Source organism: Siphateles boraxobius, unplaced genomic scaffold, assembly GCF_051911475.1.
Source record: "Siphateles boraxobius isolate OS27281-9 unplaced genomic scaffold, OSU_SipBor_1 130, whole genome shotgun sequence".
NCBI classification, from domain to species: domain Eukaryota; kingdom Metazoa; phylum Chordata; class Actinopteri; order Cypriniformes; family Leuciscidae; genus Siphateles; species Siphateles boraxobius.
In genome coordinates this window covers 16,053,608-16,081,578 of record NW_027508734.1, presented here as the reverse complement: position 1 = coordinate 16,081,578, position 27,971 = coordinate 16,053,608, and the positions used below count along the sequence as shown (strand labels likewise).

General features: G+C 37.7%; 1 protein-coding gene across 1 annotated transcript; it reads left to right on the top strand.

Moving 5' to 3' along the window:
• Positions 1-220: 220 nt before the first annotated feature.
• Positions 221-21,199, top strand: slc7a8a (solute carrier family 7 member 8a). Its single transcript, XM_077228122.1, has 11 exons — positions 221-1,085; positions 8,798-9,002; positions 9,784-9,935; positions 14,512-14,637; positions 15,619-15,772; positions 16,126-16,249; positions 16,583-16,686; positions 16,890-16,986; positions 17,234-17,383; positions 17,725-17,902; positions 18,587-21,199. The coding sequence occupies exons 1-11, from the start codon at positions 941-943 to the stop codon at positions 18,742-18,744; spliced, it is 1,593 nt and encodes a 530-aa protein (XP_077084237.1). The 5' UTR covers positions 221-940; the 3' UTR covers positions 18,745-21,199.
• The last annotated feature ends 6,772 nt before the right edge of the window (positions 21,200-27,971 follow it).

The window sequence follows — 27,971 nt, the reverse complement described above, 5'->3', positions numbered from 1 at the left end:
AGTAGTAGCCTGTAATTGTGTAATGTTTTCAGCAGGCTTTTTTTAACGTTAAGCACTGAGATATTTACAATGAATGAAGCAATAGGGTAACAATGAAATCATAAATTGGTAAGTTCAGGAAGTTCATATTCCTTACCGTGCTATTCAACAGCTTGTCTGGTTTTTATGTGGAGGCGTGCGGGGTAACGTTAGACCTAAAAAACAAGAACTGTGACGCAAAGTGGGGGGAAGGGGAGGGGAGGAGGAGAGACGGTACTTATGGAGGCGGCTTGACATATGGAGTAAATACTCAGGCTGAGGAGGCGCTTGGACCGCTGGTGCTTAGGTGCTGGAGACGCTAAGGCTTCCCAGCGCGCCGACACTCATCTACCTAAAGCCGTTTACCAAAGTCCAAGTCAAAACGATGCACTTCTTTTATTAAGAACGAGGAAGCACCCGGCATTTTATAGGTAACAGTTACAGGAAATAAAAGGAGAAAACTGTGAATTGGTTTTCGGCCTCTCTGTCGTTTTTTTTTTAAACGACAGATTAAACCCTGGATAGGCTTCATCACGGACGGAACAAACGGACTCATATTAGCTGCGATTGGAGTAGCCTACAACTGTAGTTTTTGTTACGCCCGAAATTAGTGCTTTGTGTTCTTTTTTGACGCTCTGAAAGGAAATCTTACCGTTTTAATGACACTGACAGTGACTTATTTTTGATTGTATTTTATAGACCTTTACTGCAGTAGCCTTGCTCCTTGTTACTTTGCCACTACGCAATACATCCTGACACATGATTTAGAGCAATCTCAGGTAGATAAGAAAGGATAGATAAAGTGATCATAGTAGCATATTTTGCTCGAGATAGTATTCAGGCTGTTTGACCTGCGGTACACGTCAAGCGCTGCTCTAGCATCACCGCTCAACATCGAGGACTGAACATCTCAATTACCAACATGACGGATGGACCGAGACAAAGAGGGAGCGCAGCCCCGACCACCGGTGAGGATGGAGCAGCAGACGACGGCAAAGCAGCGGGAGAGTCATCGGTGGCATTGAAAAAGGAGATCGGTCTCGTCAGTGCCTGTGGCATTATTGTCGGTGAGTGTTATAATGTTTCTATGTATTGTCATGTGGGTGGATGTGTTTTAAACGGATGCATGGTCAGTCGTGCACGGTGCACTATGTCATGTGGGTGGATGTGTTTTAAACGGATGCATGGTCAGTCGTGCACGGTGCACTATGTCATGTGGGTGGATGTTTTTAAACGGATGCATGTTTAGTCGTGCACGGTGCACAGCTTGTTTGGATAATGATGAATGAGAGTCTCTCTCTCTCAATCAGTCACATAAAATGGAAAAAGAGGTCATTTAAATATGGAAAAACAAAAACAGTTGAAAATATAGGCCTACTATATGGAAATATATGATTAGGCTACAGTGGCGTGTGGTGGTGTTCTAAAATGATGAGACAAAGTCTTTTTTATCTTTATCTTTATTCCAAAATAATAACTAAAGGCACAATTATTATTATTTGTGAACTGATGTTCAGCTGTTCTTTTTAATAATCAACTTATTTTCATCACTTATCAAGCTTGGTAAACACTAATCACAGACAAAGATGTAGCCTACCTTTGATTTCACCAAGCTGATTGCTCACTAAAATATCCCTACAGTCTTTATTTTATTTCAGTCCATTTCAAGTTTGATTTTAACATCACATAAAGTGGTGTATCCAAATTGCTGAGTTATCCAAACGCCATAATTTTGTTCATTCAAACCGATTTGCGAATGCGCACGAAAACAAGAGGCTGGATTTGTCGCATAAACCAATCATATCCAATCGTAGCATGGTGAAGGCAGTGCCTCTCACTACAATTCATTCTCAATTACCTCCTACCAAACCCACTGCATGCTTTAGGGGGTCTGTTAAAACTCAATGGGCTCAGGGGAGGCTAGAGAGACACGGACTCCTGCTGTATCTTTACCTGTGGGTGTCGCTGCTGGACAGTGTTGCTTAAAAAAAACGAGTGATTTATGCACTTTTTAATGTCACATTTTGTAATATTTGTGTTGTTTTATTTTTCTAATATGTATTATTATTTTCTAATATGTAATATTATTTTCTCATCCAATTTTTTGAGGAGGCACTGCCTGCCTTGCCTCCTCAGAGAAAACGCCCCTGATTATTTACGCTTATGCCTGTTGTTCTGTTGATTAGTGGTCCAACAAGATTTTTTCAAATGGTCGATACGATATAATTTTGATTTTAGAGATAAACCAATAATCGTTTTGGCCTATAGGCGTATTTAAGATGAGTAACGGTTTATAAACCATATTGTTGTTTTTATAAGATATTCATGCACATTATGTTTTAAAAGATTATTTAGTTATCGTTGTCATGATAATGATCTGTAAAATAGTCAATATTGTATAGGTCATATAAAACAATATTGATGATGTCTTATAGTTAAATATTTCATACGATTTAAGTATAACAAACAAGATGTACACAATCGCTTTATATAAAAGAACAGTTATTTTATTTATTATATTTACAGTTTACAGTTATATTTACAGTATATTTACAGTTATTATATTTACTACTAAATAATAACTATTTTAAAATAGAAAATATGCATGTGTGGTCTAGCAAACAAAAATGTATCAGTCTAGCAAACGGCAAAACAGCCATGTGCTCGTGTTTTTTTTCCCCCCACAATAGTTTAAAATGGCTAAGCAAGAAAAAAAAATGCATGTGCCTTGACCATGTTGACCTGGTGTTCTTTTTCTGTCTATTATTTTCACTTCTGGTTTTATAAAGAAAGAAAACAGGGCTAAAAGACTTAGAGTAGATAGCAGAGACGCAGCAAATATAAGAGGAAGTGAAGAGAGGAAACGTGATTTAACCTTTGTCAGTTTATTGAGTGTGTCACAGGGTAGTTTTCATTTATTGCTTCTGGCAGCATTAAGATATAAATTGATATTTAATATAATGATGAGAGTTAAGGAAAAGTAAAACACACCCAAGATAATCCCAGCCCACATTTTAACTGCAGCTATATGATAATCCTCTTCAGCAACCTTGATCAGGTCAGGTCACACATTCACATGCTCTTAGTTGGCTCACGTGAACATTATTATCTGGTGATTGTCGCTTCGGATCGCTCAAAGCTTTCCTCAAGCCTTTGTACTTCATTAGATTTATCAGAATACTTTATAACTTCTGCCACTCTCATCTTTATGAACCCCTTTTCTGGAACCCTTTGTGAGCTGGAAATGAAGCATGGGCCTGAATGTGAACTCACTGTGGTTTTTTGACTCGCTTAGACCCATTTTTTACGTTGAATATTTGGATTATGGTCTCTGGTAATTAGTAGGGATTGTTAGAATGGAAACGGGTGCCAGGAACCTAGTTTTAGTAGAGTAAAGGCTGACGGATCATCTGAATGTAAGAAGGACATTGTGATATGATGCAGATAAAAAAAAGTGCATTGTATATCTTTTTGCTAAAAGCAAACTGGCCTCAGATGTTATCAACAGATGCTTATGGATTGATTGAGGAACATCATACATCAAGCTGGCTACAACGTTTTTCAAAGTTTGATGTGAGCCAAAATAGATGTAACCAGTTAGCAGCCCAATAATTATTTAATTGCATTCCATTATTTTTTCAGGTTTTTGATCTGATACATTCATATATTAAATTTTAGTGATTGATTAATACTCCTGTAAGATGATTAAAATCCATCTGAAAATGAATAATGTACAGTATGTATTGATGTAGAACTGAAAACTGCAAGACGTAAATAATAGCTATACACCTTCATTATCTGAAAGCTAAACCAGTATTTTTAGTATGGGTTTTTTGATGATCATACAAAAGAGACATGTTCAACATTTAGCCTAATTCTAGAAACTTTTTGTAAATCCATCCACTTTGATTATACAAAGAGTCTTAGCTGCATAACAGTTGAACCAATTTTATTTGATGAAAGGAGACATTGTTTTGTGTAAATGGCTTGCTTCATTAACACAAACTCTGATTTATTTAAGTGAATTTGTAAAAGGGAAACATCTGGCTATCAAGGCTACAGATCCACAGGAACCGTTTGATCAATGGAGGCATGAAAGAAAATCAATAGGACAGTTGAAAGAGATTCGCCTCAGCAAACATGTTAGCTAGAGTAATAAATAGAAGTACAAGTGAATGTAATATCACTGTGCAATAAATGAGCCATGTCTTTGCACAATGACTGACATGCATATAAGATAAGCTGATAGCAAGAGTGCGGCCACTTTGGCACCACCGTGTGCAGCTGTATTCGATGTTGGCAATATGTGCTAACTATCTACTTAAATGAAGATAGTTTTTAAAAATACGGTCACATTAATAAAATGGAATTGGAAAAAAAGTCCATTGTCTATTGTCAATAGTGTAGCAATAAAGCACAGCTCACAAAGAAGTCACTTTTAAACCAAGCAACGAATGAACAAACTTGCGTGACCAACGTGAAACCATTATGAAATCTGTGTCGGGAAATATTTCGCCCCCATGCGAATTTGTGCGGATTGCGTGGGTTCCTAATGAAACCACTGTATTTTGCCAGCAAAAATTAGCCAAACAACAGTAAATGTGATCGCATCTAATGTGTCAATTCTGACAACAATTTTACTTTTTATTTTAAATCACTCTACAAATGTTTTTTTTTTTTTATGGCTGGTACAGCTAATAATACTGCTAAACACACAATGCCTTATCTAAAAGCTAACTGGCACTTTGAATTGAAAGGCGGGACTGTAGCCTTTCCGTCTATGTGTTTGACAATGATTAGCACAGATTAGATCAATGTGTGTAGATTGACAAACTAGAATGTTAAATCAGGGATGCTGCTGTGTTGCCTGTGATGTTTGTGGTGTGAACACACAAAAGGGAAGCAAGAGGATGCAGTTTGAAAAGGAAATCCATCTGGATTTTTTCCTCTGTAGTCAGCAAGACCTCTCATCAGTGTACAACTGTGCACAATAATCTATCAGTATTTTACAGTGTAAAACCTGTTGATGTTCATAAATCCCTGCTGGTTTCCTTTTAGTCAATTAATACACAAGCTGGCTGAAACCAGATCAATCCGTAGATGCTTTGGCAATAGTAAAAGATACCTTTGATTGTATAAAGTTGTGTAACTTGTACTTTGAGGTCATGGGACATGCTGAAGTTTGTGATAATCATATCTTGACTGTGGTTTTTCAAAGCAGAGATTTAGGGAGAAAAGTGAAATGGGAGAACAGCCAAAGACATAAGATGAATGCTCAGAAGGTTTATGGATATTATTTTAGTGCAGCTTATTTTGTGAATACATCATGGCAGCAGTGGCTACAGAGAAGTCTGATTACTTGTTTACAGTGGCAATGTTGAACAGACATTTGTATCCAAAGTGATTCACAGAACATAATTGCAGTGACAATCCGACAGGAAAACCTGGACTAGTTGACTTACTGATGGGAACAGATTAGTGGTCTTTTGGCTTTTTTAGAATATCGGCATCGGCCGATAAGTTTTACTGATTGGCCGATGTGTTGGAAGCGGGACTTTTATTTTGACGCCGATGCGGACTATTATTTTGACGGGCGGCGCTGAGCCCCTGAGAAGAGAACGGCAGCGCCTGATCACACAGCGCTCACTCACATTCTCCGTCTTCATTAGTTTACGATCTCTGTCAGTCATATCTAATACTTTGTTAGACAGAACCGGTGGCTACAGAACTGGTAATCAAAGAAAGTACATGGTATGCGATAAAGTAATGCGTTTGCTTTTATATTATTTGTAACCGAAAAGGAAAACAATCAGGCTAAAATACTTTCTCATTTACCGTCAACATTCAGCAAATGCGCATCTACATAATTAAAAAAATTCTCTGAATATCTAATAAACATTTAATTTCACAAACCTTGCAGATTTAATCGAATCCAGCTGTGATATCATGTGAAGTGTGCATTTGTAGCCTGCATAAACGTGTTACTGCGAGTGACGGTCGTGTGAAGTGAGTGAATGCGTACAGATCAGCTTCACAGGAGACTCGATCGAAAAACTTTAAATCCTTTATTTTAAAATATACTGTGCTATGTCCAGTTGCCCACTGTGTCATATTCATGTCGTTTTTTCACTGTGTGCTGTATGTAAAATAATCGTTACCTTGTCAAAAGTCAAAGTAAAAAATAGTCTTTATTTGAAAAAATATGATTATCGGTGCGCATGAAATTACCAGATTACTGAGTGCCCTGTTAGTGTTTACTTCCTTTTTATTCGCATATTCATATATTTTTAAAATATTACTTTATTTGGGAAAAACACTTTAATAGGATTGCAGATTCAAGAAGTTGCCATATAAAGTATAGGGCCTAAGCATTTTTATTTTAAAGATTTTTAAATATTTATTATAAATATAAATATCGGCTTTATATCGGCCACCATGCTCTCTAAGATATCGGCCATCAAAAAACCCATATCGGTCGACCACTAGAACAGATGTAATTGGGCAGAAACTCCGGCTCATGCATTGTTTACCTGAATTTTCACATGCATCAGTTTGTGTCAAAAGTCCAGACATGAAGCACAATCAGGAAAGATGAAAGAATAAACCACAGTTACATGTGCAGAACCAGTAGTCACTCCACAATATGCCTCCCACTTGTACAGAAAATGTGCCACGAACACAAGTGTAATCAGTATACATGTGATGCTTTTCACATGCATGTTTTGGTTTGTAACTTAGCGAAACAGAAGTACATCATGGCGCTTTTCCACTACACAGTACCAGCTCAGCCCGACTCGACTCGTGAAAACACTGCAGACTGCTGATTGGTCAGAGAGAATCGTCACTATTCACCGTGTCATCATTGCACACGCTAGACGGAGCTATTTTTTTCAGCAGTGTTTCGTTTTGCTGCCCTCAGCCTCTACTGAAACAACGTTTGTCTTCTTGCTGTGAGAAATAGCCACATCCTGAGGATTAAAAACACCATACACTCTATTTCCTCCATTGTCGTGTGTGTGTGGGTAGCTTGTGTGTGTCGCGTAGTTCCTGTGGCGTTGCTATGACGACCAGGTACTATTGTGGAGTACTCTCTGTAATGGAAAACGGAGCGAAAAGCGAGCCGAGGCGAGGCAAATCGAGTTGAGCTGATACTGGTAATGGAAAAGATCATATAGGCTACTAGTTTAGCATTTTCTGCTTCAGAAAGCCTTTAACATTTATTTGTCCAGTTTGCCTAAATCAAATAAGTGTCTTCCTCCATTGAGCTTTGATCCAGCTTGGTTAGATTTGACATCCCTCTGGGTTTTTGAGATCTTCACAGGGATTTGGTGGGAAAATACCTTTTGTAGTAAAGTGGTGTGTGTGTGTGCGCTTTCCAATGGAATAGTTTAGTAGGTCTAAATTAGATCTTCTGTGAGATCTACGGTTGGTTTGTTGTAAAAATGGTGGTTTTCAAGTTATGGATGGGTTCGTTGGTATTGTGTGAATTAATGGAGACGTGTGCTAAAATCGACCATGGTTACAAATAATTGCAACAAATGGCTTAGATAGGTGAAATTAGATTTGAGTAAAGTTCACAACTGGTTTGATATTTCTGTATTGAATGAAATGAAATTCAGACGTTTTACATGTGTAACATAAATGTCCAAATACTTTTTGGGGGCCAATATGTGAATCACAAACACGGATATATCACAGTGGTGGTGCACTATACTGCACTAAGTGCACACATGGCAAATACACACTCCCCCATATATTTGCTGTGTGTACTCACTCCATTAGTCACGCTGTATACTAACTCAGCAAATGTGAATTGCTCTCACCACCTGCTTTCTCTCTCTTGATTCTTCCTTCTTTCTCTGCCACACTGACATTTTAATATCCGTTTGATTCCTACACTGTCCTGCTTTTTCTTTTTCTATATTCCCCCTTTTCTCTTTGCCACTGTCATACGCCTGGCTGATCTCTACATCTCCTGGGTTAAGTGTCCCACTGTCATCTCATCATGCTTTCTTATGTGTTTTAGGAATACTGTACGTCAAATGTAGGCAAGCACCATATTTTGTCATTTCTTTTTGTATTTAATAGTACCTGCCATTATTGGATATTTATCAGTCAAAATTGGAAATCTATCCACCTTATTTGTGCTTGTTGTAATCACAAACACACTGGTTTGTAGCACAAATAGTTTTACCATTTATTGCACTTTCTTATTCTTCTAGTTATTTACCTTTAGCGGATAATTAATCAGAAGTCTCGCACATTCACAGAAAATAGCTTAATTCCGCATTGCTAACCAAGGTGGATATATTTCTGTCTATTTTAAACTATTTGGATAGATGAAGACATTCTCTTGAATCTTTAAGAGTGCAAGTTGGAGTGAATTTCTGTGTGCACATAATGATAGTTTTTAGTATGTATTAATACATTTTTTAACAAAGTAGTATATATTTATAATATTGATCATAACGTGAAAATAGTTATCATCTATAGAGATAAATCGGCTACAATTTCAAAATGTGTATCCCTAATACATTTCTGACCAATCTAAAATCTCTTTAAATCCTTTACTCAGGATAAAGTCTGTTTCATTAATTTCATTTTAAATTGGAGCACTTTAGTAGATTCATTCAGAGTCAGACATTGATTGAAGGCTTATATGATGTGTTGGTGTGACAGCTCCACCTCCTTTTTACACACAATCCTTCTCTTTTTCTGACCTGCTTTCTACATTAATTCACAATTCTAATAACCAACCTCTCTGCTTTCTCTTTTACAGGTAACATCATCGGCTCTGGAATCTTTGTCAGTCCAAAGGGAGTGTTGGAAAATGCCAGTTCAGTGGGCCTGGCTCTCATCGTATGGATCGTCACAGGCATTATAACAGCGATTGGAGCACTCTGCTACGCTGAGCTGGGCGTCACAATCCCCAAATCTGGAGGCGACTACTCTTATGTCAAGGACATCTTCGGAGGACTGGCAGGGTGAGGTTTTCAGCCACATATTGATTTTAATTATACTTCCAGAGAATAGACTAGACTGCTTATAAATCAAAGTCCATATTATTTCTAAAAGTATATGACTTAATTATTGGTAACGCAGAACTTAGTGTGATAGGATGTTTTAACATGAATGTATCTTGGTGTTCCTGTAAGTCAGCGATTCAACAAACCTGAAGAAAATAATGGAATAACAACATTTCTCACTCCACAGGAATCCTATATTTTTTTCTGTCAAAACACCTGTAATCTCATGTCAACACCATGTAACAGTTTACTGCGACAGTAAACAACATTACCCTTCATTGTGTGGTAATTAGCTTGTTAAAGGTGCTAGCATTGTTGCTGTCTGGTGAAGTAGTTGTAGCTGTGATTTAACATTTCTTAATCCAGTAATAAGTACTCAGCGGTCAATCAAATCTTTTAGCATTGGCATTGCTTACATGCCAACAACCTTTGCTTAGCACAGTGACTGCTCTAATGAATAATACTGCCAGCGGACAACCATTATCTGATCATTCGCTCGTGCCTCTATCTCACTCCAAACAAATTATGGCAATAACTGATCTTGTATACACAAATAGAGTCCATCCTTAGAAGAAAGACTGTTATGAAAATGACACAATGCGGATCACTAGCTAAAAAGAACTATGGTATTGATTTTTGGAGATGAAACATAGTTATTAAAATACCACTGTATTACCATCTATTAAGTACTTTTTTTGTTGGAAGCATTATAACTTTTTTGAATGTTTATATGCTACAGGTTTCTGCGGTTGTGGATTGCTGTGTTGGTGATCTATCCCACTAACCAGGCAGTTATCGCCCTTACCTTCTCCAACTACGTCCTGCAGCCTCTGTTCCCCACCTGCTTCCCCCCAGAGAATGGTCTGCGTTTGCTCGCTGCCATCTGCTTGTGTGAGTACCAGAAGGAAAAACAGAGATATCATTGTCTTATCATTTAGGGATTGTTGCTACTGACACGCATATTTAGATGACCATTGATATTGCTACAAGTCCTCCCTATATATAGGCCCGACCAAAAAAAAAAAGGCGCAGACACATCATGGCCATATTCTAGGATGACAATATCTTGTATTGACAATGCAAGAGTTGAGGAGTCTGTAAAGTCTCCTCCAGCACATCCCAAAGACTTCCAATGAATTTAAGGTCTGGATTCAGAGGTGCCAATTCATGTGTGAAAATGATTCTTCATGCTCCCTCCCAACCCTTCTTTTACAATTTGAGCCTGATGAATCTTGACATTGTCATTCTGGAAAATGGCCATGATGTGTCTTCCTACATGGTTGTAAGAAATGAAAAGCTACACACTCCATCAATGGTTAGAAGAATTGTTGGCAAACATATAACATGCTAGAAACATAATAATCACTGCAATAATGATCCAGTCATTGACTCTGAAGCATTTGCCTATTTAAATCCAAACAGCGATTATTTTTGACCAGGCTGTGTGTGTGTGTGTGTGTGTGTATATATATATATATATATATATATATATATATAGGGACTGTGAGAGAATGGTAAAAAAGAAAGAAAAGGTTAAGATAGCAAAAAGAAAGGAAGGAAAGTGAGAGAAGTGAACTTGTGGATGCTAAACCATTATCATATGTAAGAGAAGATGTGGTATGGACAGACAAGAACATATTTTAAGGTTATCTGAATGTTTTGAACACTCCTCATAAGATGAAAAAAAAACTGTATATTTTACATACATTGTAGACTGTTTTATGTTGTTTACCTCACAGATGCTATAACAACTTAAGCCCCATTCTTCGCGAAAGATAGATAAAAAGGCGCACATGAAACAAAAACCTTGAAAAAATGATATACGATCCGACCAAATCACAGAGATGCCGATTCGCACGGGACTAATATTATCACAGGACCTCGGTGTTCGGCAAAATATAGTAGGTAATTTGCGGGGGAATTTTTACTTTACAAATTACAGACATGGCCGATTCGCACAGGATTAAGATCTCAGACAAACTCCGCAATTATTACAAATGACTAGAGGTCACCAGGTGATACTTATCCCTTTCGAATAGGGCTTTACACAACGACTATTTCCACATCTGCTTGTGATTCACTTTTGAACACTTGTATATTTTAGACATTTTTCTCTACACATTCACAAATTGTAGCTGGGAATGGATACTTCATTACAGCCTCTTATGTTTGACCATAAGGGGCAAATCACGCTCAAGTGAAAGAACCTTGAAGGCCAGATCTAGAGAGACAGTGTTTTGGGACTGATGTGTGATTGAAGAAGACCGAGGGGTCATACCCTGGGAGAGGGAACATTAAGGTTGTGGGAAAATGTGCGGAGGATAGAAAAGGATGAGAGTAAAAGAGAGAGGGATATGTGAAGATGGATGGAATGATGTTTTTCATGGCGTCAATAAGCCTTGAGCGTGGGCTTTCTGCAAACTTCACGCCGGAGCTACAAATACTGCAAGTTGTATGTAGACAGGCAAACAACAGAGACCCTAAGCAAAAAGAGAGAGGTCAAGAAGAGAGGATATTAGGTGATATCACATCTTGTTTTGATAATGCTACTGTAAAGCTTCAATTTAAATCCATCCTTAAAAGTTATTTAGTTTAATAATTTGATATATTAATAATATTTCATCATTATTTTCTTTTTATGGAAAAAATCTGACCCAGAATTAGCTACTTAACAGTAACCAGTACTAGCTCTTTGTCCATTTCGCAGGGTAACAGAGCTGAGCCTGTATTTATTGTGTGCTTTTATTACTCTAAAAAGTGACTGTATCCAAAGACCAAAATGTTCTGATTAGCTGAGGTTGAAGGCTGTTTTTTACTAAACAGATGGTCTCAAGCAGCTCTAAAGGTTTTTTTTTTTTTGCTTTTTCTTTAGCTTTGCTTTTGTTTTGTTTAGAGAACTGCAGGAAGTAAGTGAAAGGGCAAAAGTGGACACTATGGCACAGTTTTATGCGATGTCCCTGTTCTTGTACTCAATTCTTTTGTACCTTTAATGTCTTTTCTTCTAAAACCACTACTGCAATTCTGAGAAAAGTTTGTTTGCCCGAGAAGTTTGTCTGAGAAAAGTTTGTTGCCTTAGTAGGCAGCATTTTAATGGAACACAGTGACATGAACACTATTCCAAACGGTTGTCAGAATAACTGCTGCCATTTAAGATATCTTCTCATGGCCAAATACTGGTAGCATTGTACGTAAATTTCTCAGACAATCACATAAGGTATTAGTTATCTCCCAAATTGCGTACTATACACTATGCACTTACTCTGTGCACTATGTACTCTACCGTCTACTGTTATTTGGTCATCCAGCATCAGAGTCTGAAAGCCTCTTCTGCTACATTAGGAAAGCTACGACAGTTGATTGTATTTAGTGACTAACATTTCAAATGTTTTTTTTCAGTAATCATCGGGGTATTTTAAGCGCACTTTTTCTTTTTTCTTTTTTCTTTCTTTTCTGTGTAAACACTGACACCATTTATACAATAAAATTGCATAGAATAGTGCATGCATAGAAAGTATGCAAATTGGGACTTACTGTATTGTGAAAACTTATACGTGAGAAACTTGTTGATTATTAATATAATAATAATTTATAGAACTTTGTAAATTACTTAAAAGGTTAAATCTACTTAAAAATGTACTATTTTACCAAAAATGCTATGTGCTTAAGCTCATTTGATTAGGCCTATCACATGGTTAGCTTAGCAACATGCTAACTCCATTGAAATAAATTGGGTTTTTTTGTAGGCTATTTGTGCTTTGAATCAATTATTTATTCAATTTTAATTAACTATGCTGCCTATGCAAGCAGTAGAGTGCAAAAAAAGAATCCACCACATTTTAGAACAGATCCCAAAAGTATATTGTGTTTAACAGGCAGTTGAATGTTAGAAAAATAATTGTTTAGCACATGATTCTACTTGCATAAAGTCTGCTAAAGACTCTGACCTCCCGCCACTGTAATCAGCTTATTGTAGTAAGATTCTTGTTGTCATTTGGAATGTTTCTGCATTCTTGCATTAGCATGGTGTACTATGTAGATTTCAGCTTATTTTTCCATTCCGAAGTAGTTTCACAAACACCACCCTCTAAGGCGTCCTCTCCGGTCAGTTTTCCAGAATGCACTGCCCTTATCTTAAGACACGACTCGGCTCAGTTAGAACCATGTCTTTGCTCTGTACAGCGAGGCAGTTCCCTTCTCCATGCACAGAGATAAGACATAAGGATTACAACTCCTCGCCCCAAAGTCTTCTTGTGTTTGGTTTTTACTTTATTCTCTTTCACATAATTTGACAGGGTGTCAGTTTGCACTGCCAGACTATTTGTGTTGATTTCACCACAAACAGTAATTACCATGCATTTTGTGTAACAAAACACCCTACCCCGCCTAATAGGACTTGACTTGCATTTTATTGTTGTGACTAGATGCTGCTGCACCTCTAAGTTTCATTCTGAATGAGTGCCAAGAACTCTGAACTCTGGCCAAGAACTCACTGAGTTTGGCCACTGCACATCGACATTCTCAAATCACACCCAGTTTACACTAGTTTTGTATGTAATAGCTCTTTTGTTTATCCGTCTGTTGAGGTGACTGATTTGATTTGCTGCTTGTCTACATGTACATAAATAGTATTTGAATTAAACTGGATAAAGCTGAACCCCGAAGTGCACATCACGAGGCGGCATTTTTGCATGTCTTGCAAGTTCTCAAAAGTGCATGAGTCAAGACTCAAAGTTTACTTTCGTGTCCCTCTGATTTTATGACCAAATATGTCTGTCACATGCCATCAGACAACTGTGTGCATGTGACTATGAGTCATATTTAGCACATTGACTTAGCACGTTTTCTAAGTTAAAATGTATATGAATGTATTAAAAAAAAGTATATGTTTCACGTGCTCTAACTGGTTACAATGTTCATTTTTTTTTTAAATCTTGTAGCTTTTTGTTGTTCATTTAAATAATTCTCCAGTCTTCCAAATGAAGTAAAATATTCCATGTAATCTTTCAAATCATATGAGGTAAAAAAAAAATATCACAAGCGCTGTCTATGCTTGAAAATTTCCTGTAGTATTTTGCTGGCAATCCCACATTAGATTTGAAAAGAGAATATGCATACTGAGTTGCTTTGAATAAAAACATCTGCCAGATCAATAAATATAAAGGCAAAATATCATATCCTATTATAATTCGTCTGTGCTGACTTTTTAACCTAATTTCACCTGCCTATCTGTTTCAGATGTTGCAGCGCATTCAAATGTTACTATGTATTGAATAGGTTCACCTGAAGGCCTATTTCGAGCTTGTCATTTGTGTGTCTGATTAATTCCTCATAGCTGAAAACATTTATTATATAATCCTTTGGCATACTAGACTGTTCAGACAGCAGGGAGCCATTAATCTCACTAACGGCTCATAGTGTGTGTATTGTGTGTAACCAGCCTTGTAACCTCAATGTCTGTGTGTTTCAGTGCTGCTGACTTGGGTGAATTGTGCCAGCGTGCGCTGGGCAACACGGGTACAGGATGTCTTTACTGCAGGGAAACTTCTGGCCCTCATTCTCATCATCATCATGGGTTTTGTACAGATCTGCAAGGGTAGGTACCATATGTCTATGTATGAGTGTGCATGCTATATATGTGCAGTGCTTGTTCTTGTCCATGCATTTGTAGAATTCTGCATGCGTGACTGCCTGTCCTCCTGGGAGCATTGCTTCATCTCTAGTAGCTCCGTAAAATCTTCAGGAAAAACTGAAAGCACAGCACTTCCCCTCTTTGCCTTGTTGTCTCAGCAGAAGTCACTGGGTTCAAACCCTCTAATAAAGAATAACACAGATAATGCAGTTTTCACAGCTGCTGCGTCAGAGAGGATTAAATAATAATAACACTGTCGACGGCCTGTTAGCTAAGACACTGACCTGATAATTTGAGAGTGACAGATGTGATTCCTTCATGCAGAAAATTTAAAGACTGGATTTGGGTTTGTTGGCATTGGCTGCTCTTTAATGTGGGGTCTTCAGGGTCATGTATGCTCTCAAAGAGAGTTTAGAGAAAATGTGACCAAAGACCTGACCCTAGAATTGTGGTATTAATACTATGGCTTAGGGAGCAAAAAGATTGTAGGTTCAGGAAATCCAGTCAAAACCAGTTTACGGTGATAGTTGTATTTTGGAACATGGTAGCTGGTCTCTTAACTGGTTCAGGCTGCCTTTGGTGGATTACTAGCTGGTGGGAATCTGCCAAAGATTATAGCCATTTAGATCTAATGCCCCTTGCTGGAAAAATCAGGTCTACCAGTTCTACAAGGTTTCTACCAACTCAATCCAGTTGGGTTTAGCTGGATTTTCATAAACTTACTACTGTTTGTTATTAAGATCACAATACCATTTTGGTCCTTGACCAGGGAACTTGACCATCAGTTGCTCAAGAGGAGCTGTGTTTGCGATTTCTGTACTTTAAGCTGTTTTGAGTGAAAGTGTTTGCTAAAGGTTAACTAACTAGCTAATAAACAAGAGGCATTTTATAACAATTTACCCTTTGAAGTTTGATAACTATTGTACACTTTTTTTCATTCTCCAGGCGAATATTACTGGTTGGAGCCGGCCAATGCTTTCGAGCCGTTTCAAGACTATGATGTTGGTCTGATTGCTCTGGCATTTCTACAGGGGTCCTTCGCCTACGGTGGCTGGAATTTCCTCAATTATGTTACAGAGGAACTGGTCGACCCCTATGTGTAAGCCAATTTTCTATCTGAAGAGCTCACAGTAATTCAATACTGTGTTAATACAGTATGAAATTAGTATTAATTGTTAGTAGTGTATATGAAATATACATTTGTAAAATCCAGCAAACAACCACATAAAGGATCAATAGTCAGAATGGTCTGCAATATATCAAACTGCACAAGTGTAAAGAGCCAAAAGAATCACTGTATCATTTTACACAATGCTCTGAGGAAGCAACTGGAATCTGCCTCAAACTGACTGAAAAGTAGTATATGTAGTTGGTTGGCTAAAATAATGCAATGTACTACTTCTGACTGAACACTTCTTTCCCTCTTTCTTGTTTTTATATTTTTCCATGCAGAAACCTCCCCCGTGCTATCTTCATTTCCATTCCCCTCGTGACTTTTGTGTACGTTTTTGCTAACATTGCCTACGTCACTGCCATGAGCCCTCAGGAGCTGCTGGCTTCTAATGCTGTAGCTGTGGTAAGTGTTCATTCATAGCAGTCAGACATTTCAGGAATGCAAACAGACTGACTGATTTTTTTTGCTTAATGCAGGAGATTCTTTGACATATCTAACCAAGTATCAATATTTAAAGTTCTTTAAATGATACTTGGATTGAGCTCTTGATGCCTGCCTGTGTACCATTCAAATAGATATATCAGACTCCAGAATCTTCTGCATTCAGTTCTAAAGACTTTCTAAAAAAACAGCACAGATATTATGGACATGATAATGCATGTTTTCGATCAACGTCCTCTTTTCCTCTGCTTGTCTCTGCTTTCTCTCCTTCACCACTCTGTTGCTCTCTCCCAGACGTTTGGTGAGAAGCTGTTGGGAGTGATGTCATGGATCATGCCCATCTCTGTGGCCTTGTCCACATTTGGGGGGGTCAACGGCTCCCTCTTCACCTCCTCTCGGTCAGTCCCTCCCTTCATCCATCCATCCATCCATCATTTATACACAAGACTCATCTATATATCTATCTATCTATCTATCGTCTATCTATCTATCGTTCGTTCGTTGTATTGTTCTGTCTATCTGTGTCTTCACATATTCCCCTCTACTGAATATATTGGCATTGTAAATAACAGTATTCCTGGATTGTCCTCATGTTGTTTAGGTTGTTCTTCGCGGGTGCACGTGAAGGCCATCTCCCTAGTCTGCTGGCTATGATTCATGTGAAGCGCTGCACCCCAATTCCAGCTCTGCTCTTCACTGTGAGTATCATATATACATTATATCTACCTCTCTTTCCCTTTAAGTGCGATCTTTATAACTCACATTTGTTGCACATCATTTAATTCCACTGGACAGTTGCTGAATTTAAGACTGACTTGTTCTTCTGTTGATTTTATGGCCTGCATTCTTCCGTAGTCCCAGTATGAATGGTCTTTATGATAATGTGATATGATATCAGACAGTTCTTATAGATATACCAAAAATCTCTCTCTTGCTTTCTCGCAGTGCATCTCAACAATTCTGATGCTGTGCACCAGTGACATGTACACACTCATAAACTATGTGGGTTTTATCAACTACCTCTTCTATGGTGTCACTGTTGCCGGGCAGATTGTGCTGCGGATTAAACAACCAGATATGCACCGACCAATTAAAGTAAGTCCCAAGAATTACTGAAACCCAGTGTTCAATTTTATGTTATGTTGAACAGAAGTATTTTATGCTACTTTTAAATTTAATTGTTAAACAACATTACCAAACAGTATAAAAAAATTCAATGATCTCTGTAGTTGTTGACTTTTTACTAACTTGCCATCTATGTTATATATCCAGTATTCTGTTTAGCAGTTTAGCAATGTATTTATATTTTGCTATAACCTTTGAATCATGATGTGCTTGTCCAGTTCTAGGTACTCCCTACATACCTCCCATATAACCCCTAAAACTTAAGATACATTTTTACTTCTGGCTGCTAACCTTACTTCTCCAATTCACAGATCAGTCTGGTGTGGCCTGTCATCTACCTGCTGTTCTGGGCCTTCCTGCTGATCTTCTCTCTGTACTCGGAGCCTGTGGTGTGTGGCATTGGCTTGGCCATCATGCTTACTGGTGTCCCTGTCTATTTCTTGGGCGTGTACTGGGAAAACAAGCCCCAGTGTTTCAATACATTTGTTGGTAAGTGGAATAAAGTTCACAGATATGTGGGGCTTAATGATGACATCACTTCTCTGTATTAGGTCTGATTAGAGACGATTTATCTCGCACTGTAGGGCTGGCAACTGAGAACCGATTATATTATATTATATTATATTATATTATATTATATTATATTTACACTACTAATCAAAAGTTTGGTAAAGAAATTAATACTTTTATTCAGCAAGGATGTGTTAAATTGATTATTGTGTTTATAATTTATAATGTTTCTGTATGGCATACAGTATATCAATTTTAACAGTACAAATCGAAACATTACTCTATGTGGGATATTATTTGCAAAAGACAGGGTTCACAGTTACGCTTTTACTGTTGGTCTGTCAACAAATTACAGTAGAATGTCACTGCGATATACAAAAGAAAAATACAAGACTCTATATACATTCACTGTATGTATATATATATATATACGTGTGTTTGTGTGATATAGTATGTATCTGTATAAAGTGTAAGAATACATATGTGATGTGGAGGTTGATCAAGTAGTTTTGAGAATATAAATTGTGATCTGAGAAATTGTTCCTTGCTCAGCAATATTAGAATGATTTCTGGAGGACTAAAAAAATTACTTTGGCTTGGTGAGCATAAGATTCTTCTTTCAGAAAGACCCCTTCAATTAAATTATTCTCTTTATGTTCTCAGGCAAGATGACCTACCTGGGTCAGAAGTTTTGTGTAGTGGTTTACCCAATGGAGGATAAGAAGAAAAATGAAGAGTCTGGAGATGAGATCGAAATGAAGGAACAGTCGGTTCCACTGTCAGCAGAAGATGAGGAGACACCGAAAGCAGCTGACTGCTAAACAGACACACGGAGACACACTCATTCTCTCACATACGTGAGATTTATTCAGATAGACACTGGAAATCAAACTCAGATTTTTTTCACATACCACTATATTTTGCCTTTTCATAAAGAGGGGGTTGCACTGGAGTGCAAGTGGCTAAGCTCAGGAGAGAGAAATGAACAAAGACTAGCTGCTCCACAGGTCATGCGGTTCTGCTGTAGTGGTCTTAGTAAAGGTTCTACATTCTCTCTAGTTGCTAGTCTCTCAGCAGCCGTTTTCTACTCCATCGACTGTGCAAAAGAATTACAACACTAAAATGAGAGATTAAATAAACCCCTAAAGGGTTTGCATTTTTTAAGATTTTTTTTGAAACATTCTTTTCTATGAGAAACACAGGGAATTAGAATTCCATTCTGTAAATTACAGTTTATGATAAAAATGCCAAACTACATCATGGCTTCATTTTTTTAATTTATTTATTTATTACTGAGTACATTCTAATGTTCTAATTCTTACCCCCTCTTTTTTCTTCTTTTTTTCAGTTCAGGTCTCTGTCATAACACTCCCAGCAGAAAATTGTTTTTTATAAGCCAAAGCTGTATTTTAATTTGACATTTTCTCATTTCAAGTGTATTTCATCAAACTAAAATACTCAGAAGCATTTCTTTTTTATAAATATTGATATTTTTGATTGTCTTATTCTAATCATATTCCTTTGTTATTATAATTTTTTTTCTCTCTTTCCTAAAGGAAATCTCTGGGACCTTTTTTTTAATCATCATATTTTTAAGGCATATATTTAAGAACCAATTGTGGTGGTTCAGAGTAGTTTTCTTCCAGGTTACTCTGGTCCTGATACAATTCAAGCTCTTTTATTCGCCTTAACTTTCATGTAAACTGTATAAAGTTATTATCGCTGTTAAAGAGTATTTTGCTTTCTGATATTTTTGAAGATAAAAAGTGTTCAATGAAAACTTAAAGAGGCCATTGTGAAGTTAAGTGTTGCAACAGTATATTCATTTTGTGTGGACTTTAGATAATACGGCTCATGATGCCACTGGATTTACAGCCACAGTGATAAATTCACTTTCCCACAGTTTAATTATTACGATAGTTTATACACAGATGCAGATTAAAAATGGCTGAGTGGTTTGGTTATATGGAAGAAAAAAAAATAGTGGCTCATAACTAGTGTTTGTGATGTAGCTGAAAGCCTGTGAGAATGTACTAGTTCTATAGTTTTGGTCCTGTCATTTATTATGTGAATATTGAAAAACTTGAAATCAGTTATGTCAGAAGAGCTTGTTAAATCAGTCATGTAATGCACAATATATCATAATTGTGTAGATGGACTATAGATGTTAATGTAGGTGCAATACAGGGGACTAGAATCAATCGATCTAGCTAACAAACATATGATTTATTCTTAGTCTGAATGATTACATTAATATAATTAAACTACACACCCAAATGAAACAAGCCTTAAAGATAATTAATTTTCGTAAAAAAAAACAAAAAACATTAATATGTGTAAGTAAATGACATATGCTCAGTTCAATACATGATTAAAGTGTTCAGTATGTATGAATGCCACTTGTCCATACAAACATACAAGGCTTTTTAGTGGTCACAGGGTCTGTTCATTGTGCCTGTGTTGTTGTCACAACTATACCCACTTGTGAAGCTTATGGAAAGTGCAAATTGTTCTTTGTTGTATTTTTTTTTCAGAACTGTAATGTATAGGTGCTGTATAAAAAGCAATATAATATATATATCACACACAGTGTAAGTCATAGAACATCCATTTTGAATAAGCTTAAACCCCCACATTCCTTAGGGACTATAGTATCAAATCTATAACCTTCGCACTTACACAATAAACACTGCCTTTTGGTTCCACTGCCCTAGTCAAGCGGCGGCGATACCTGTCGTTATCATCAATGAATCAAAGACTAACTGCTTAAACTTTGATCATTGTATGTATCGAGCGTCTTTGGTTCTAGTAATGCTGCTCCTGAGCTGTGCCTCAGTATCCAGCACTGCCGTCTGATAAACACAATGCATATTTTATATGGAACATGCGACTTTGATTCTGGTGAAATATAAAGCTTTCCTATCCACACACACACACACACATTCAATCATACATTCGATACCAAAAGCCATGCAAAATGATTTATTTTGATTCTCACGTAGGTATTTGATTGTCACCATTAGTAACAAATGATTGATGTCAATATTTTGAATGTGCTTGTCACAACTATATAAATCAACAAGAGAGACTTTTATAGATTATATTAAGATATGTACAGTCTAAAACGATTTTAAAAAAATCACGCTCAAATTGTCGCTTACACATAACTGGGGGTGAACGGTTTGTACCAGAGTCTTCTTGTTTACTGTAGGTTTTGTATTTGTTTGAACAGTGTGTATTAAAAGATGAATAAATCTATATGCTGAACCAAGGAAACTTGTGCTTTTCTAGGCTAAAAAAAACTACTACTGTAGGCAGATTATGGTCACCTTGTTCAATAGTTTTAACGCTGTCACATCTGCAAGAATTTAAAAGGATTTTCAACTCAGTTTGCAGGTGACGTATTGATTCACCACATGGGTTCATATTACAGTTTTTCTCAAACACTTTGTCTCATTATTATCTAGACTCTACAATTGTCACAACGTTATTCCATGTCTGAAAAATGGAGTAACTCACCCAAAACATTTAATTTATGCTTCAAAAACCTAGTAATTGTGTGAGTAAATTGGCCAATGCCCCCCAAATGAAACATTATTTCATCATATGAGCCGTAGGCTACTGGTCAAAATGTTTAGATGTTTTTTGGCATTCAACCCTGGAAATGTTTGCCACTTTTGTCTAGCAGAATGTTGTGTCACACGCAGAGGTGGGTAACGAAGTAGGCTACATTTACTTGAGTATTTTTTTTGAATTTTTTTTACTTTTTAGAGTAGATTTAAATGTGGGTAGGTCTACTTTTACTTGAACTCGAGTACATTTCTAATGAAAAAAAATGTACCTTTACTTCGTTACGTTGGGCGAAGTTCCTCTCGTTACTTTATTTTAATGCAATAGGCCTACTTGTTGTTAAATGCGTAGAATATTTCAAGCTGGCTGTAGGCCTATCTTCTTTTTTGGGCATGAGCGATGCTCAATTCACAAATGATTCACTCTTTTGAGTCGATTCTGTTCAAAGACTTCATCAAACAAGTTGGCAGATCTGTCTAAATTGGTTCGCAAATCAGTTTGAATGATTTGTTCAGTTTCCGTCACGCACTAAATCGTCTGAAGCGGGTTCACACTCGGAGTTGTAACAGGAAGATTTAATAACACCAAGTGCGTTGGATGAAGTAGCCTAGCCGTGGACCTACATTAAAGTGAAAGCAAATCTGCAAGTGCATGATATTGTTTGCCAGCGATGAAGATCTTCAATAGTTGAACATCTTCGTTTGCTGTCTGTGAATGAATGATTCCACAGGACGATACATTTGATTTCATTTCATTCAGGTAATACATTTTACAACCAAATAGATTATTACACCACGAAAGCACTACTACAAAGTATGACATTACTAGTTTGTAGGACATATACCCTAGGTTGGCCATACGTCCGGATTTTGGGCGGACAGTCCGGATTTTAAGCCCCCTGTCCGGCGTCCGGCGCAGCCTCAAGCCGGACACTCATTTGTTCTCCTTTTTGGAGTTGCGCTGAATTGTTTAAAGAAAAGTAACTATAAAAAACCCGCATATTGATAGCTGATTCCTGATGGCCGTAAATTAGTTCAAATCTCCTGTAATCTAGAGCCGCGCATGCGAGACAGAACATACTGTATGTGCTCCAAACCGTGCAGCGCGCAGCAGAGAGCGAGAGACCTTGTGTACCCTCAGCCCCCCCCCCCGTCAACAAAACCGATCACCAAAATATATGTGTCGTCCGTTTTGGTGTTATGGAAATGGCCACCCTAATATACCCTTAACCTCACTATGTCTCCTGGGGTCTATATGACCCCAATCAGAATCAGAATCAGAAAGAGCTTTATTGCCACACACAAGGAATTTGTTTTGGTATTGAGGCTTCCAGTGGACATATACAAATACAAATACAACATGAAACATAATACTACAAATTATAAGAATAAAAATATAAATATATGAGAATAAAACTATCACAGTTGGGTTTAGTCAGAATAGACATTTTCAGATTTACAGATTATGAACCTATTTACAGTGTTTTGAATATTATAAATAAATAAATCTACATATAAGTATCACCTGAGTTGTAGGATATTGCACTAAACAGTGGGAGTATTGCACTTACAGGCATATGCCTTGGGAGGAGTGTTAACTGTTCAGGAGGGAAATGGCCTGTGGGAAGAAACTGTTCCTGCCTGTGCCGAGATGTTCTTGTGGCCAGTGATCTGAGTCTCCGTCTTGACGGTAACAGTTCAAACAGGTGGTGTCCAGGGTGAGTGGAGTCTGTGATGATTTTACCTGCTCTCTTCCTCACTCTGGAAGAGTACAGGTCCTGGAGGTTTGGCAGGGGGGCACCAATGATCCTCTCCGCAGTCCGGACTGTCCGTTGTAGTCTCCTGATGTCTGATTTGGTACCTGAACCAAACCAGACAGTGATGGAAGTGCATAAGACAGACTCAATGACGGCTGAGTAGAACTGAATCAGCAGATCCTGTGGCAGGTTGAACTTCCTCAGCTGGCGAAGGAAGTACAGTCTCTGCTGGGCCTTTTTCACAGTGGAGTCAATGTGATTGTCCCACTTCAGGTCCTGAGAGATGATAGTGCCCAGGAACCTGAATGACTCCACTGCTTCCACAGTGCTGTTCATGATGGTGAGTGGGGGGAGTGCTGGGCTGTTCCCCCTGAAATCCACGATCATCTCCACTGTTTTGAGCGTGTTCAGCTCAAGGTTGTTATAACTGCACCAGGCAGCCAGCTGTTCAACCTCCAGTCTGTAAGCAGACTCGTCACCGTTTTGGATGAGACCGATGACAGTGGTGTCGTCTGCAAATTTCAGGAGCTTGACAGTGGGGTCTTTAGAAGTGCAGTCATTAGTGTACAGGGAGAAGAGCAGTGGGGAGAGAACGCACCCTTGGGGGGCTCCGGTGCTGATTGTGAGTGTCTTGGATGTGTGTTTCCCCAGTCTCACTCGCTGCTGCCGGTCCGTCGGGAAGCTGGCGATCCACTGACAGATCGAGGATGGTATGGAGAGCTGGGTCAGTTTGGCTGTGAGAAGACCAGGCATGATGGTATTGAAGGCCGAGCTGAAGTCCACAAAGAGGATCCTTGCATAAGTCCCTGGTCTGTCGAGATGTTGCAGGATATAATGCAGTCCCATGTTGACTGCATCATCCACAGACCTGTTTGCTCTGTAAGCAAACTGAAAGGGATCCAGCAGGGGTCCAGTGATGTCCTTCAGGTGGGCCAGCACCAGTCTTTCAAACGACTTCATGACCACAGACGTGAGAGCGACAGGTCTGTAGTCATTAAGTCCAGTGATTTTGGGTTTTTTGGGGACAGGAATGATAGTGGAGCGTTTGAAGCAGCAGGGAACTTCACACTGCTCCAATGATCTGTTGAAGATCTGCGTGAAGACCGGGGCCAGTTGGTCAGCGCAGGCTTTTAAACAAGCAGATGAGATGCCGTCTGGGCCTGAGGCTTTCCTAGTCTTCTGTTTTTTGAAGACTCGGCTCACGTCCTCCACACAGACCTTAAGCTCAGGTTGGATGGCAGGAGGGGGGAGTGATAATTGGAGAACAGGAGGTGATGCTGAATGTGTGAAGTGCAGATCAGACCGGGTGTGTGGTGTGAATGAGGGCTTTTCAAACCGGCAGTAAAATGAATTTAAATCGTCAGCCAGGTGTTGATTGTCCACAGATCGAGGGGATGGTGACTTGTAGTTGGTGATGTTCCTCAGGCCATTCCAGACTGATGATGGGTCGTTGGATGAAAACTGTTTTTTCAGTTTATCAGAGTAGTTCCTTTTAGCAACTCTGATCTCCTTTGTCAATCTGTTTCTGGCCTGGTTATACAAGATTTTATCCCCACTTCTGTAAGCATCCTCTTTGGCATGACGAAGGTGTTTGAGTTTCCCAGTAAACCATGGTTTATCATTAGTGAATGATAAGAATGTCCTGGTAGGAATGCATGTATCCTCACAGAAACTTATATATGATGTTACAGTATCTGTGAGCTCATCCAGATCATTGGTAGCAGCTTCAAAAACAGTCCAATCAGTGCAATCAAAGCAGACCTGTAGATTCTGCTCTGCTTCATTAGTCCATCTTTTTACAGTCCTTATTCCAGGTTTAGCTGATTTCAGTTTCTGCCTGTAGGTCGGTATGAGATGAACCAAACAGTGATCAGAGAGCCCCAAAGCTGCCCGTGGGACGGAGTGATACGCATTTCTTATTGTGGTGTAACAGTGGTCCAGTATATGACTGTCTCTGGTGGGACATGTAACGTGCTGTCTGTATTTTGGTAGTTCACGGGAAAGATTTGCTTTGTTAAAATCCCCAAGAATGATTAAAAGAGAGTCTGGATACCTTTGTTCCGTTTCAGATATTTGTTCAGCCAGCTGTTGTAGCGCCGCGCTCACGCACGCGTCTGGAGAGATGTAAACATTCACAAGAATGAAAGAGGAAAATTCCCGAGGCGAGTAGGAAAGGGTTTACAGTTTATGAAATGTGCCTCTAAATTAGGAGAGCACATCTTCTTCAGTGTTGTTATATCTGAACACCAACTTTCGTTAATGTAGAAACACAATCCACCACCTCTCGTTTTCCCCGTTAGCTCCGCGATGCGATCCGCTCGGAACAGCTGGAAGCCCGGCAGATGTATTGCGTTGTCCGGTATGGCTTCACTCAGCCAGGTTTCAGTGAAGCACAAAGCAGCAGAGTTTAAAAAATCCTTGTTAGTGTGGGTGAGGAGAAGAAGTTCATCCGTTTTGTTAGGAAGGGATCGGAGATTCGCGAGATGAATACTGGGGAGTGCAGTGCGCAGGCCAAAAACAATGTGGAATGAGCATGATTACACACACACACACACACACACACACACACACACACACACACACACACACACACACACACACACATGTGCACACACACAGACACAGTTGTTTACTCTTCATTCCCTGTTCATATCTGCCTATAGCTGTTTTTTTTATTTATTAATTAATTAATTATTAAAAAATTATTTATTAATTTTATTAATTAATTAATTTCTTATTGTAAAGTTATTCATTTCATACATTTTGATCATTGAAATAATATTAAATTGCAATCAAGTATTTTCTTTTAGTGGTAACTTGTGGCATTATTGCAAATTTATTTGGTATTACTGCAAAATTTATATAGCATTATTGCAATAACAAGATACTTCAAAAGACCTCAAACAACAACAAAAATAATTCTAAACTTTGACAAAATACTGATTTAATGTATTTTAAACATTTAAATATATATATATTCATAAAAAAGCTGTTATAAGAGCAGTAAGTCACATCCAGAAAAATGAATGGATCGCTATGAGGCCTCTGCTGGAAGTATATGGTAATTACACTTTAAGGCTAAAAATATATTATCTACAAAAAAACATCTAACCAGCAGATGGCAGAATTATGCATCTAACACCTAGATCAATACCCAGAAACAATTCCTATTTAAATTTGATCATCATTAATGTGTTTTTTCATAAAAATGTAATATTTCATATTTATGCTAATGGTGTTGTTGAGGAATTTTGCAGTAAAAAGGTGAAAAAGTACTTCATATCCCCCAAAACACAGCATAAAAATATAGATGAGAAGTAAAAAAAAAAAAAAATACAATTTGTATTATTAAAATGTATATTTTTTTGTACAATAGCTCTACTTATGTCTGGGGTCATATAGACTGCAAATACACTGAGTGTAAACAGGAAACAAAGACCATATAATTTATACATTAAATAAGCTACCAATGTTCACAGTTTATGAAATGAACACCCGCCATCCCGCGGTAATGTGTGTGTATTGCGCAGCGTGCAAAATCGTCTTAAAAACGAATGTCTTTGCCTGCCTTAGACAGTTAACCAGTTTAAACATGCTTGGAGAAATATACATTTGATTACATTTTGAAGAACAGACGGAAGAAGATCTATCGATGTGCATTTGATCGTTGTTTGTGTTCAGATGTTCAGTAGCGGTCATGAGCGCGAGCACATGTGAAGAGTTTTAACTCTTTCTTCTCTGTGTCAATGGTTTCCTGACTTTAAATGCCTTTGAATGCAAAACTCTGCATATTCACTTTATTTCGACATTGTATAATAATACAAATGTAGTTGTATAAGTTACTATTATACAAACCAAAGGACAGGCAGTGATTTTCGGGCTATACTGTAGATAGCAGAAATAATGCTTGTCTCTTTTGTTTTTGTTGCAAAGATAATTATCTAAATAATATCATGTTAATATATATATATATATATATATATATATATATATATATTGGGTTAAAATAACCCACAGTTGGGAAGGTGCTATACCACCCCATAGTTGGGTTATTCGTTGGGTTATTTTTAACCCAACATTTATAAGTGAGTAGTAACTTGCTACTTGAGTACTTTTTTCATTGGATACTTTTTTACTCTTACTCAAATAAATATTAAGAGTATTACTTTTTTCTTTTACTGTGAGTAAATATTTCTTTAAGTACTTGTACTTTTACTTGAGTACAGTTTTTGTATACTCTACCCACCTCTGGTCACACGGCACTTTTTACATAAATTTCAACAACAGTTAAAAATGTACTAGAAAAAGTAAATACCAGAATACACAGAAAAAAATATGTAAATTTTTATGTATACAGTACATTTATTTATTTATTGTAGCAAATTGATTCATGTATAGAGAAAACATTCCATGTCATAGATATTTATGGAATATACATGTGCATCTAAAAGATTTTGAGAACTGAATGGATCATTTTGCATGTGATGGCTCACATGAGTGTTTATTAGTTGTGAAGAGTTTGACAATTTCACTGAAAAGCCATGTGCAATTCGTTATTTTGCAAATAGCAAGAAATTGTATTTACTCTTGCGCACACTTACGCGATTTGCTTAAATTGATAAGAAATTTAAATCTGAAGATCTGAAAAAAATTCTAATTTAAGAATTGAACTGTACTGTAAAACCTTTGAACGATGAAAGAATAAACATTCTTAAAACATGC